Raw genomic sequence first — 13,869 nt, forward strand, 5'->3', positions numbered from 1 at the left:
CTTGAGTCATTTAGGTGTAAAGCTTTTGCATTAAAGCTCAAAATAGACATGCATTTGGTTCAAATATTATCGTCAACTCAACAATCCCTGATGTCCAAGTAAGGTCATTGTGTGTTGTAGCAAGACATTGAGACACGTATTTTGGTAGAGTCATAAAGCAAAGATATCTTCAAAATAAATTTCCGGCGTTTTATATTATTTTAAAATCACACCCAGATAGGCCACTAACTCACGATTGATTTGACGTCATTCATTCATGCTCGTAGGTTTTACGAGGATTAGAATCACATGGGGTGTTCTAACAAAACTACGTTGACAACCAGATTACTGTTCAAAACGACTTTATTACCCAATACAACCGCATTTTTTTTAAACAAAAGGGCTATAAAACATTTTAAAAGGTTTAAGTTGAAAAATAGACTGAAATAGAGTGAAATCTCTGAAAGGATTGCGGTCAGTCATTCCTTGACTTCATCACATCATAAATTCATATTCATATTACATATCCTTCAAATAGTGGTAAAAAGTAAACAACAGAATAACATCAGCTGATATTGCATGGATATAAGAAGCGTTTCTGTGGGAATCATGGTTGGTATTTTTTGTATAAAAATTCAAATATTCACATTCCGTACAGTTTTCCCAAGTATGGTGATATATTACAAGCATTTCAGAAGTTTAGGTCGGGACGAAACATTTGAGATCACATTAAATATTCTCTCAGATAAGACACACACAATGATTATGCAAATAATTGATAAAACGAGGGTTCTTTTAATTGGGTTTCACACCTAACTCAATCTTCACCTAATCTTTACGTTAGTTACCGCTGGGTAATAACATTTATATGACATTACATTTGATGACAATATTGTGATGCAAAACGGATGCTGTCAGCGGGATTCAAGTCCACCACAACCGTACGAAGAAACTGACTGTAAGGATATAAGTTAAACATTAGCCGTACAATGTTCGCTGATACCTGGTGTGATCATTGGTTTTCATTGATCCATTTATATACCTTTCACAGCTGCTTCTTATTTTTTATTTGTTTTATTCTCTTTTTTTATTTTTTTATTTTTTTTTGCGCAAAACGGAACTTGTTTCTGGAGATGGCTTTGTTTCTGAAAAATGAGTATTCTATTGCACTCACTTTCTATGTTTACTCAGGTATTATTCTCGTGCACATTATACAGACAAGTTAATTCACTTGGCAATACTTGCATTATATACGTTGTTATTAATTTATGAAGCTCGTGGCCTCTCTCAGCAAACGCATACACGCGGAATCAATTTCATCGTCATGCACTGCACGTGCACTAGCCTCCACCTGCTCTACTTTTCACAAACTAGATGGGTTTGCTCATTGCCGTGCACCTGCTACTTCTCGTAAACGCGTTCTCTGCGGCCCAACGTGTACTTGTTTGCCAGTGTATCAAATAATGTCAGCATCTCATAGGTGATCGTATGTTTCACCAAAGAAGTAAAGGACTGAATCAAGTATCCCTCAAAAAACAAGCTGGCACGCATTTAATTGAACTATTTAAGCGGTATAAAATCCCAATCACTCACTCATAGTTCGGTGAGTTACATATGTCAGTTTTTATATTCACAGTAACTGTGTACTTGCTCATTAAACACAACCAACGAAACTTGCGAAAAGCCCAGTTCCTGAATATCTCTAGACATATCATTATCAAAACATTGTTATTTGAACGTTAAAGGTGTTTTCTTGTTAATCATGTATCGAGGGGTGAAAATATCTTAGAGAATACGGACGCCTTGTGTTTGACCGTTCAACTGGATCGTCTTCTTTTGTGTTACAACATACGAATTCCTCAACTGAAAGTCACTACATTTAAACTTTAGTACACAAGTACCACCAGGTTCGTTTCGGTTCATTATATTGTTGTAACTTCAGGAGATGAAAGCTGCGTTCACGAGTCTTTCATAACAATGTCACCTCTTTTATATGCGTCAATAAATTAAGGTGACAACACCCAGTTCCCATTTCGTTCCGTTAGTTGGAATCACTTTTTGGCGTACTGTGTGACGACTGACCCCTACTGATATTAAAAACAGATGTCATTGCTTCCTGATGCAATGTACAATAGGACAACGCTTTCATCATTTTATGTCTATATTATGTCCACTCTGAAATATTGTCATTAACTCGGAGTGTTACAATAGAAAATGATAGACATCCAAAGTACGCATAACAAAGCCAAACGAAAGTCCTTATTCCTGTCGAACGCCCGGGTATTTTATTTTTCTCCCCGCTAGGTATCTGATTGAAAAGTCCTGCTGGGCCTGTGACGTTCAGGTTTTTTTTCAAAAGAACATCCGTGTAGGCTACATCGGTCACGAGAGCGTCATGCTTCAATACTTCAAGGCCACGAAACCATTCCCACATCCACAAGAAATATTTGCTAAGAGCAGTATGGATTTACGATTTCGACATCGAAAGCATATATTTATGAAACACTATTCAGTAGGGGTGGGGTGGTGGGGTAGCCTAGTGATAAAAAAGCGTTCGCTCGTCACGCTTAAGACACAAGTTAGATGGGTACACAGTATACATGGGTATAATGTGTGAAGCCCGTTTCTGGTGTCCCCCGCGGTCATTTTGCTGTCATATTGCTAAAAGCGGCCAAATTCGCTCACTCACTCACTCTATACCCGTCGTGAACACACCCTGTACGCGTCGTAGACACACGCACTAACGGTTAGAGTCAAAATGGGAACTTGCTTCGGACATTTCGTTGTCACCGATGCGTCCAATCACCAACCCATCTTCATTCAGCTGAGGATTTGACCGCCTGATATCAACTTGACGTTCATAATACTCCACGTTGTTAATGGAACAATGACAAACTACTATGAAGAAACATGAAACTACGTCCCGACAAAGGCTCTGTAAGACTACCCTCCACAGAATGTCAAGTTTCATCTCACTTAATGGTAAAAAGCTCCAATAATGATATTGCTCTCTGTGTTGAAAGGCATCAATCGAGAGCAATTTGTTGCAACTGACCTCCTTAGGTGTATTACTAGGGCGGGATAGCCATGCAAAAGTAGCAGAAAATGAGGTGGTGTTTTATCGGGTTTCAGACATGAAATTGTCAGCGACCCATCTAATCCATATGACAGTCAAGTCGCCATGTATTCGGATGAGTCAAAAGACAACACACAGGACTAGACCAAAAGCTGCTAAAATGCACGTGTCAGTTCCTGCATACATACAGACATTCATGGCAGAATACTAACCCCGTTGTGCAAACAAACTATCATAGCTTAATAATAATAATGATAATGTGAAGTCTTATGACTAATTACGCTAATCTCCATGCAACAAAGCATGTTCAAAGCTCTAACACACTGATCATCATTGTCACCCCGGATAACCCAAGCTGCCTGTTAGGCGAGAATAGCTTGGGCAATAAAGGTTTCGTTCTTATAAATAATAGCATTAAATAACATAAAATAACACATGTTCGGACTACTTAATCGGCATTACTTAAATGACACAATGCCATTTAGAATGTGGGCAAATGTAACAAATGTAATAGATACAGTATGTTTTTTGTTGGCAACTGAATATTTGATAAATGATTCCAGGCGCACCAAATGTCAATGGTTCTTCTGTTTTTACGGAAGGCACATATTGGAAGTTACTAAGGCGGATCTTGGTCACGAAGTATCAGATTCTTGACCGCAGTTTTACAAACAGAGCTTGTTATTTATATTGGGCGGCAGTTTGAGGGATCTTTCGCCATTAGGAATGAAAGTTTCCAGTTGTCCATATTTTATCAAATACATTGAGTAGTTTCTCCGTAACGGCTTTGATATTGCTAGAACTGAGTTTTGTATTTTGATTAGTAGGAATGGTTCACTAAGGTTCAGATTTCAGATTTACTTGTTAATAGAGTATCGTCATCTCTGGGATGGCGAACAACCTGAGCGCAGATTAGATGAGATAGAAGAGAACTGTACATTGTCAGCAAGTCAGGTTCAGTCATGTGAGGTTTCGTGGCATAAATGGCCGCTTCCAATGCCTGTGAGGGGCTACAGTTTCTTTCATCAAAATGTGTCATAGAAATCCTGAAATTTGATATTTTTCCTGAACGATGCCTTGCTGCTATTGATGGAACAGACAAACACGAATAATCCGTTAACCCTTTTGTGTTACCAAACAGGATGTGTCGCCCCAGGAGCCCATGGGAACCTCGGAGCATGAAATATGCTCATTTCTGACTTATCTGTCGCTTACTTCAGAAGTAATACCACTTAAATTTCTCAAATGATCCTATAACTGAATCCGATACCGGTTTTTTAAGCTGACCAAAGGCGGTGTGATATCTTGGCAGTTAGTAAACTCTTTCCATATGCATAAGACTTCCCTGCTAAAAGGACAGTTGTGACTGTATCTATCTGTTGCAGCAGTATTACAGATGCAGGATGGTGTTTGTAAATAAATTGACTATGGACCAGATAAGCCCCCGATTGTCAAAATGAGATAAGATGACAGAGAATTTGTTTATGAATCACTATGAAATAGTGATGGAACCAGGCGTTCGCGAAAAGTTGAGCGTATCCTGCCCCAAAGGTGGCACCTGTAATAAACATATGTTAAATGTAGTTAATTGTTCACTTGAAATAATTTTTGTTACTCATGCATCAAATTTCGAAATTCCTCCACATGTTTTTAGTAACGGTAAGATCTCTGTATCAAACACGATTATTGAGATACCGCCACCATAACAGCTGGAACAGTGATAGGTGAGGGATTAAACTACAAACGAGGGAACCTTGTCATCAGTCTAGTACATTTCTCTCACAAATATCAATACGGTAACAATCGGTCTAAACAAAAAGTATAAGGGTTCAGACAGACGTCGTTGGATAATGCTTAAATCTTTCACTCGCAACTCCCCACACGTGTGGAATGTGTATAGCCCGTGTCTTACGACTTTCTTGCCAACTGCGGCGCAAAAATATATTTGCTCGTCCATATGTATCAACTGTACCTTTCACGTTCTAAAAAGTGTATAGTATGGAATACCATCTAACCAGATTGACCAAACCTGATGAACATTTTGTCTCTGTTTAGAATGAAGGTATGAAGTATGCGGCGTATGTTGTATATCGACCAATTCGTCTATACCCATCAAACAACGATGACTCGTTCAAAGCCTTTGGCTGCAAAAACTAAAAGACTTGTAATATCCCTACCCCGTGGTGACATTCAGTGTATGATGTTAGAAGGTAACGCCGTTCGGTAACTGAACAAAGAAGGAAAGTATCCCCGAGGAGACAAAGCTGTAGGCCAAGTTAAACGGCCCTTTAACACCGCACTTCTAACTAAGGGCTCCGCGCCAAGATTTTACATCCGATCGTGCGTGCTACTATAGAATGAATATTTGAAATAATGTTAACCGTTTGTGTGGATAAATGCAGGTGTTTGGATCAGTAGACAGTGATGGTATTAAGATGAAAAATGTTTCGACTCAAACTACAATGCAGGTCGTAAACGTCAAATTGGTTTCTGAGATCACGATGCAGAGCGATTAATGTTTCTCGCCAACAGTCCAGTGACGACTGTACGCTGGTCAGTAAATGCTCCCTCGACCGTGAGGGACACGGGGCCTGGGCTGTCTCCACAGTTTATGGCAAAGACAGGAACTTGTATCACTTGTGCTATATTTGAAGTATGTCCATGAACTGGCTGTAAAAGATATGAGTCAGACACCTAATAAAATAGAATGGTATGTCATTATGTTAAACACGCAACCGTCGCCAACACTTGACATGAAATGGATTAAACATGTAAAATATATCTTTTTGTCCACACAAGATTCTGATAAACTCCCTTTTCCTATTCATAAGAAATCCATTCTGTGATTCCGACTATAAAAAGGTGATACGTTTCTGTGTGCATGCTGGCCCGAGCTGAGGCTTCCGTCAAAGACTCACGCAATTACAATGATTCACTGTTTATGAAAAAAAGCTCACAAAATAAGAGCAACCTGGACAATTACATCGGACATCAATGTTGAGTCAAGGTCAGCGTGTTTACGTCCTTCTTTTCGGGCACATTTCCCAGCAGACCGAAGACTTTTCTGAAACAGCTGCCAGAGTTCTCGGGGTCTTATTATCAATCGTTTCCCAAATACACAAATGTATCTCGCACAGAGGAAACATTATGTGGCAACAAAGACAATAATTGTTATGTTTTGTGTCGATCTGTATGGGTCCGGAAGCAAAATATATCCGTACATCGTATACGTCCAGACTGTAAATACCAGTGTAACTAGCTTGCCTGGTCATCAGAAAGTAATATATACGAAATTACACAGTAGAGCTGAATGACAATGTTGTTAGCGGATGACACCCACAGGGAGACACAGGTCAGCAATATACAAATACTGGAGTGATAAAAGCCAGGCTTTAGTCGTTACTTCCGTGGCTTAAACAAGGAATGCTGTATCAGTTAATCGCAACAAAACAATCAGCGCTTCTATGTCTGTGACACCGATGAAGACCTTAAGTCTCCATTCAACAGGTCTTTTCGATGTACACAGGCGATAATGAAAAGCTTGGCAGCAACAGAGGTTAATCCACCCTTGAGGCAGCATGGCTGTATTGGACATTGAACGGGATTTGTTTCAAATAGGATGCTTTAGAGCGATGGTGAATCCCCATTACAACAGTAAACAGTGGCAAAATGATGTGGTTGAACTTTATCTCTCTGTTAGGTATCTCTGTCTCTATATGGCCCTGATAAGAAAACGTTAACAATTAAGACAACAAAATGCGCTCTTACGGTGTGTTACTATGGTAGAGGTCAGCATCAATACATAACTATCACGCCCTGGGTTCTATTGTTTAATTTGGTGTATTATTGTCAAGACCATTAATGTTGAAACAGAAAATCCTGCCATCATTTCTTACTCCTGTTCTGATAATGGGCATAAATCAATCCCCTGAAACCTATGTTAGTCGTAGGGGCTATCAGATATAAAGTGATAGACTATTGACTATTTGTTTAATATCCAGTAAACTTGTAGCCAAAATATAAACAACCTGAACAATTTTAGGAGGCGACATAGGCATCGTTTGCCTCACTCTTCCGTTTGGTCGGGTACATGTTACAAGTATTTATATTTCCATTACTCTTTCTTTGTTACCACCACGGACTGGATGGTGGAACTGCTAGTCCAGTTCAAGGACAAGATGATGAAACTGCATGTCCAGATCAGGGTCTAGACAGTGGAACTGTTGGTCCAGTTCAAGGACTAGATGGTGGAACTGCATGTCCAGATCAGGATCTAGATGGTGGCACTGCTTGTCCAGTTCAAGGACTAAATGGTGGAACTGCTAATCCAGTTCAATTACAAGATGATGGAACTGCATGTCCAGATCAGGGTCTAGACAGTGGAACTGTTGGTCCAGTTCAAGGATTAGATGGTGGAAATGCACGTCCAGATCACCGTCTAGATGGTGGACCTGCATATCCAGATCAAGGACAAGATGGTAGAACTGCATGTCCACATCACGGACTAAATGGTGGAAATGCGAGTCCAGAACACGGACTAGACAGTGAAACTACTAGTCCATTTCACGGAGTAGATAGTGGAACTATCAGATCAAGGACTAGATATTGAAACTGCCGGTTTAGATCACAGACAATGAGCTCATACATCAGCATACATATTTCAGAGTGACACATTTACATGTCATCATGGCATTTTAGATATTGATCGTTGTCAGTGTCTTGTAAGATATTACATTATACGTTTTCTAATCTTGACAAATACAGTAAACTACGTTTTTATCGATCTGACAGGTATAACGAACTGAGCGTTTTACTTGCTATGCTCTTAGTGGAATTATATACATGTATATGTATGTGTACAAAATTGTAAGTATCATATTTGAATTTCATTTTACTTTTCTTTCTTTTTTTTTTATTGAAGAGTGTATTTGCATATTGATGGTCCCCTTGAGTATTTTGTGAGATAGTTTGCTGCAGTAGGCTTCCCTCCCTTGTTGTGAGTGTATGATGCCTGATTTGGGCCTGTAAACTCTAGGCGACTTCATCATATCCCCAGACGAACGCTCGTTTACATTCACTGTTTTCTTATCAAAGTCTATGTAAATTAATGGTAAACATATGCTTCAGTAACGACGTAAAGTTACACTAAAGTTGAAATAGGACAAGAAAAGGAAGAATTTAGTCATAGCAGTAGCACAATACTAAACACAAACATGGGTACTTGAGAGGATGTGTTTGTTTGGATATGATACCAAATCTGCGAGTCTGACCATCCGATCCCGTTACTTGTTTCTTAGGCAGTCATGGGTTACTGAAGATCAATGTTAAACCGGATCCACACGGCTGTGCTGGAGAGTAACAGCACCTAGTTAGAATGTCATAAAAAAACTTATTTGCGCGATCACAATAAATGGTATTCATAAAATAAGTATGCAATCTCGTCTTAAGCCTCTTTTCATCAAATTCTCTACAGGCACTACCAAGTATCAAGTCTATCATCATTTTACGCATGACGTGAGTTCACTTATCAAGTTTAATACGCCCTAATTTGTTATGCATGGTGGCGTTTCTCTAAAAGGTGGAATATTTCTGTGTTAAACAACAAACAAACGTTTCTTTATACGCCCTCGTACAAAGAAAACAGTGATGGTAGACATGGTGCAAGACAGTTCGATGACTACTTTAACAGGACAAACAATGATATCTTCAATGTAACAATTCTCCCACAATAAATACTTACTTACTACAGTTACATGTGAACACTATATACACTACATACAATACTGATTTCAATGCATTCCCTGATTTTACTATTTGTAAGTACCATTTTACGAAATGAATTTGATAAACAAGATCTGTGTCTCCGCAGAAAGTGAGGGCAGCGCGGGTACAGACCGCGGGGACACCACGGTAATTCTTGTTAAAATGCACGAGGCACCTCCCATGGTTGGCGTAAATATTCCAACGAAAAGCACGCACTTCAGTGTCTGAAACGATTAACATGTAATCGGATAGTGAGTTAGTGAGTTAGTGAGTGAAGTGAGCTTTACGCTACAATCAACGATATTACAGCTCTAAGGAGGCCGTCTATAAATAATCGAGTCTGGACCAGACAATGCCCATCAATAACATGGGCATCGATCAGCGTAATTGGGAACAATTTCTTATTGACTTAATTCAGCATTTATCAGTACCACAGCTGTACGACGCGGTACGTAATCAATTGTGTGTGTGTGTGTGTGTGTGTGTGTGTGTGTGTGTGTGTGTGTGTGTGTGTGTGTGTGTGTGTGTGTGTGTGTGTGTGTGTGACACAGAAACCAAACTGAATTGTCACAGACAGCTTTCGTTGTACAATTACCCATGGACCCCGGCCCCTTTTTGCAAAAGTAAGCCCGCGTATGTGAGTTTCCTATATGTAAGGACCTCGCTTAAGGCGTACATACACACCACTACCTATCTGAAAACGGTTAGAAGCGAGTTGTCGTATCACAGTATATAATATGTACTTTGCCGCCCATTTCCTTTGTCAGTGTATGTTATATGAGAATATTTTATACATACCGTTCCATAATTTCCCATGTAGTACTGATGTTTTCCTGTGTAACATGTACGTACATCTTGTTGTATGTCAGTGAATAAATACACCATCATTTCAAAACTATTTTTGTCCAGTATATATAACAGAGACGTTGCCAGCCAGCAATCTTATTTTCCTGTGTTACCTAAGTCAAATACGTGCTTGATCGAGAGAAGTGAATTATTTGAAGGCATTTATAAATATGTAAGAAACCAAAAATACTTAACTGTCGTCGCATTTGTTTGTCGGAGGGGCGTATTTGATCGAGAAACCCGATTAAGCTCGAACGACCTCAATTATGTATACGCGGTGACAGATAACCTCATTATTGTAAGATGTAAAGCAAGTAATATTTGAATTGGAAAGAGCTTTGGTCTATTTCCTTTAAGCAAAAATGAGAAGTATCAGGTATATCACTGTTCACATGAACGCACAGGAAATACCCGTCACCAGCGATGCATCGTCATTCATCAAACGGTGAAATAACTGAAGCGGTCTCTTTTAACAAACGCATCGGATGACCTTTCAAAATACGGACACAATGGCCAGCTAACTATACATAACAATATAGCAAACTATACATGTCATACTGGATAGCCATTCAAGTAAATGAAACAATACATGCTAATATTCTAAAGCGCCAAGATCCAGCTCTGCTGTCCAAAGGTGCATTGCTTTCCCTCGACCATTAGATGTCAGTTTCAACGGCACATCGTATTTTGCAGCCATTAGGCGCACCACCTTAATGGTACCCATTCAAAACTGGGTGGACTGGAGCACATAAATACAGCACTGTGTCCAGGTTTACTGCACGCTGCAACTAGCTGTTAGCACGTTTTCATGTTGCCACCATCTGGTCATATACGCACGGATTCGTGGGTTGTGCACAAGAATGAGCACTTATTATAAACGATATGCATTGAACCACAACCGTTTGCAATTAACTTCACTCACGTGGAATTATTTGCATTTATCATGATTACATTGGTAACGGGATAAAATGTAATTATAGCTATTTGGTTTTTAGAGAATACATATAAATATGACGCCTTCCTGTAACGAATGGTTCGTGTAATGAGACTGTTTGATTCCCAGTGCCAGTTTGACAGTAGTTGACGTGAATCAGGGGAGTAGGTCACTGGGGTTGTACATTTGTGCAGTGACCCGTTATGACCCATCCCCCTCCCCGATTCGTCACCCAACCCAACGAACCACAATGTAAATATACAGACGGCGTATGATATATATGTATCTTATTATAACGAAAAGGTCGGACCGGTCTACGCAACACAATCGGACAAACGGTGGGCAATTGTGCCTCATCGGCATTGATGCACACCTGTGCCCAGACACACTCCCACAGATGGTATTGAAGTTGACGCTTCCTTTTGAAATTTATGAGAAATCTTGCTAAACTCATGTCCATTGTATGAGCCTGACAGCGTCATAAGGAAGTGTTAACGAATCGCTATCAAACAGTGATGGTACGAAGTCTTTTAGAAAACGTTTCTTGTCCACCGCTGGCCGTCATCCCAAGTTGTGCGCAAGATGACAGAACATTGTCATACCCGTTGTTTTTCTTTTTGTTATCCACGCTTCAGTGAGATAAGATATACCAGGTGTATTACGGTATAGTCTGTACTGAAAAGGTACATTTACACACACACACAGAGAGAGAGAGAGAGAGAGAGAGAGAGAGAGAGAGAGGATCAAAGGCTCAGAGAGTACTTTAGTACTTCATAACGGGAACAGTTTACGACATTCTTGTCAGTTCTCGTGTAACCAAACGTCACAGTGTGTCTCAGTTGCCACTGCTGGGGACAGGCTCCTGTACATGTACATGGCTCCTAAGACGGAATGCAACTTTTGTGATATATTGCCAAAATACTGAAGGAGCAAATGGTGTGTCTTTCCAAATTTATCCATGGTTCATAAATGTTATGTCTGCTAAATATTATTTTTATTATCAATGGATATAAGGTCGATATGGTAGCCAGTAGATCCTTCGCTAGTCACGTCAAAGACTCAGGATCGAATCCCCAAGAGGGCACAATATGTCAAGCCCATTTCTGGTGTCCCCCGCCGTGATCATGCTACAATTTTGCTAAAATCGGCGTAAAACCAAACTCACTCACTCCTTCTAAAACCAGCCTGTGATTCGGGCATCGAAATTTAAAAGTGAAGTCATATGAAATCTTGATATACCCATATAGTTAGCTGGGTTGTTTGGGTCCCATTTCTGCTGCACTGCTTTGGGCTTTCATTTCAAGGCAAATTGTGTGGTTGGCCGGGGCTATCAGTACGATGTTCTTACTTTACTGGAACACCTGGAGTCATCACTGTTTCACAGTTGTCCATGGTCATCCATGCTATTTCGCCCTAGTAAATAAATGTTTGGTCCGAGCTATTAAAACCATCCCCACTGTGTTTTACACCAATCTCTTTCCAGAATGCGTTTCCATACTTGTAGGCACCGATGCTTCTGTACATCTTCGAGGTAGTCGTAATTCAAAACTAATGGCTGGTTTTCCGGTTCATCGAACACATAATGGTCAGGGTAGTGTACAGACCGCCGCCACCGCGCGGTAGGAGTACTTCTGTGTGGCGCCGGGTTGTGATGTTAAATACACACATTGTTGGCAAATTGTGTGAAGTGCGGGGTAGTCAAAACTGTTAATTCGGTTTATTTTCATGTAATGGGATTGTACAGAGTACCCAAAGGAAAAAATCACCTCACATGTTTGTGTGACATTTCTTTTTGAAATGCTACCATTCTACATTGTCACTCAGTTGTGCCTTTCTTGCACTGAAATGATTAATCCAGTCAGTTGCCTCAAGAGAACATGTGGTGTTTCCAGTGTTAACGTACAGGTGTCCAACGCCGTGATAGTGATGTAGTAATGCTAAGAGTGGCGTAAAACTAAACTCAGTCAATCCAGTGTTAACTCAACCCCATCATCAAAAGACAGTTATGTACATATATACGTTAACAATGTGTGCATTAGGATCACATTTCCTCAGTCGGAAAATTCACGGCGAAAACCATTGTATGAAAGCACTGAAATATATTCTGACATTGTTGGTGATGTGAGTTTCAGGCACGGCCACTGTGCAGTATGGTTTCATTTAATAGGATCGGTTTAGCCAGTAGTCATCAGAGTGTTCCTTATCTGCTTCGCTTTCTGTTATAAAGCTCCAGGCTTTACAAACTGATCATTCTGTACAAATCGAATATCATGATACAATTGAAATGTTGCTAAAAGCGGTGTAAACACCAAATTGAATGATTATTATTTACTCTCCACGTTTGTTTATCATTAGTAACTACATGTACAGAACAAGGAGATATGTATTTCGTGTCATTCCGGCTAACAGAACAAGGAGATAGGGTAGGTAGAAAAATTACTTTACCGAGGAGAGATTCGTGCAGAAATGAGCAAATCGACTTTATGCAAATTAGTGTGTGGTGACATTGTAGTACAAAGGACACGTTTTATATGCTCATTTCAAAATTCAACTTGGGTTCATTAATTATAAATGATAGCTGATATAAAAATAATAAGTTTAATGCTGAAACTAGGAATCTCACTGTCGCCATAAAAAGAACCAGGAAAGAGGGATCGTCTCAAACGGTGTGTGAGAAAGGGTGTCACAAACGGTGTGTGCATTTCATGCCAGTCCTTCGTCATAACCGGCGACCTAAATCGCCAACTATAACCTATTGTTTTCAGCTGCTATTTCTATTTTTGCCTGATATTGTGAGAAAATATTTTTTTCTGTACATCCTATTACACATTCCACAGAACGCCCAGTTAGGTTATTTCAACATATGCTATTTCCCAGTCTACGTTTTAGGGATACAGAGCAAGAGACTAGAAAAACATTTTTCCATTCCCGACAGCACTTTACCTCATCGGTGACAATTGACGAGATAATAGTTGCCTGATGACTGATTGTATCTGGGCTTCCACCTATTTGACTTCTATCCACTTGTCCAATGCAGAAAGGGTAATTAGAAAGCGCCAAGTCTCCTGGCTGGCTGTTTTTCCTGGAGACTACACCAGTGTGTGTGTGTCAGCAAGATGTTCTCTGACGTTATGTTTTGAGTTCACATTACATTTTAACTTTTGTCACACCAGATGGACTACAAATCAGCTTGGACGACATAACAGATTGTACGTGCGCTTCCTGGACTACAATCACTCACTAATAAGAACCTGCAATGATTCATGCCATA

General features: G+C 39.9%; 1 protein-coding gene across 1 annotated transcript; it reads left to right on the top strand.

The window, feature by feature from the left end:
• The first annotated feature begins 7,145 nt into the window (after positions 1-7,145).
• On the top strand, positions 7,146-7,664 carry LOC137297856 (uncharacterized). Its single transcript, XM_067829819.1, has one exon. It carries the CDS (start codon positions 7,146-7,148, stop codon positions 7,662-7,664), a length of 519 nt encoding a protein of 172 aa, XP_067685920.1.
• Positions 7,665-13,869: the final 6,205 nt, after the last annotated feature.

This window comes from Haliotis asinina, chromosome 10, assembly GCF_037392515.1.
Source record: "Haliotis asinina isolate JCU_RB_2024 chromosome 10, JCU_Hal_asi_v2, whole genome shotgun sequence".
Taxonomy (NCBI): Eukaryota; Metazoa; Mollusca; class Gastropoda; order Lepetellida; family Haliotidae; genus Haliotis; species Haliotis asinina.

Bases quoted from the DNA above. Each gene is read 5' to 3' on its own strand.
- LOC137297856 (XM_067829819.1), top strand. From the start codon at position 7,146: ATGTTACAAGTATTTATATTTCCATTACTCTTTCTTTGTTACCACCAC.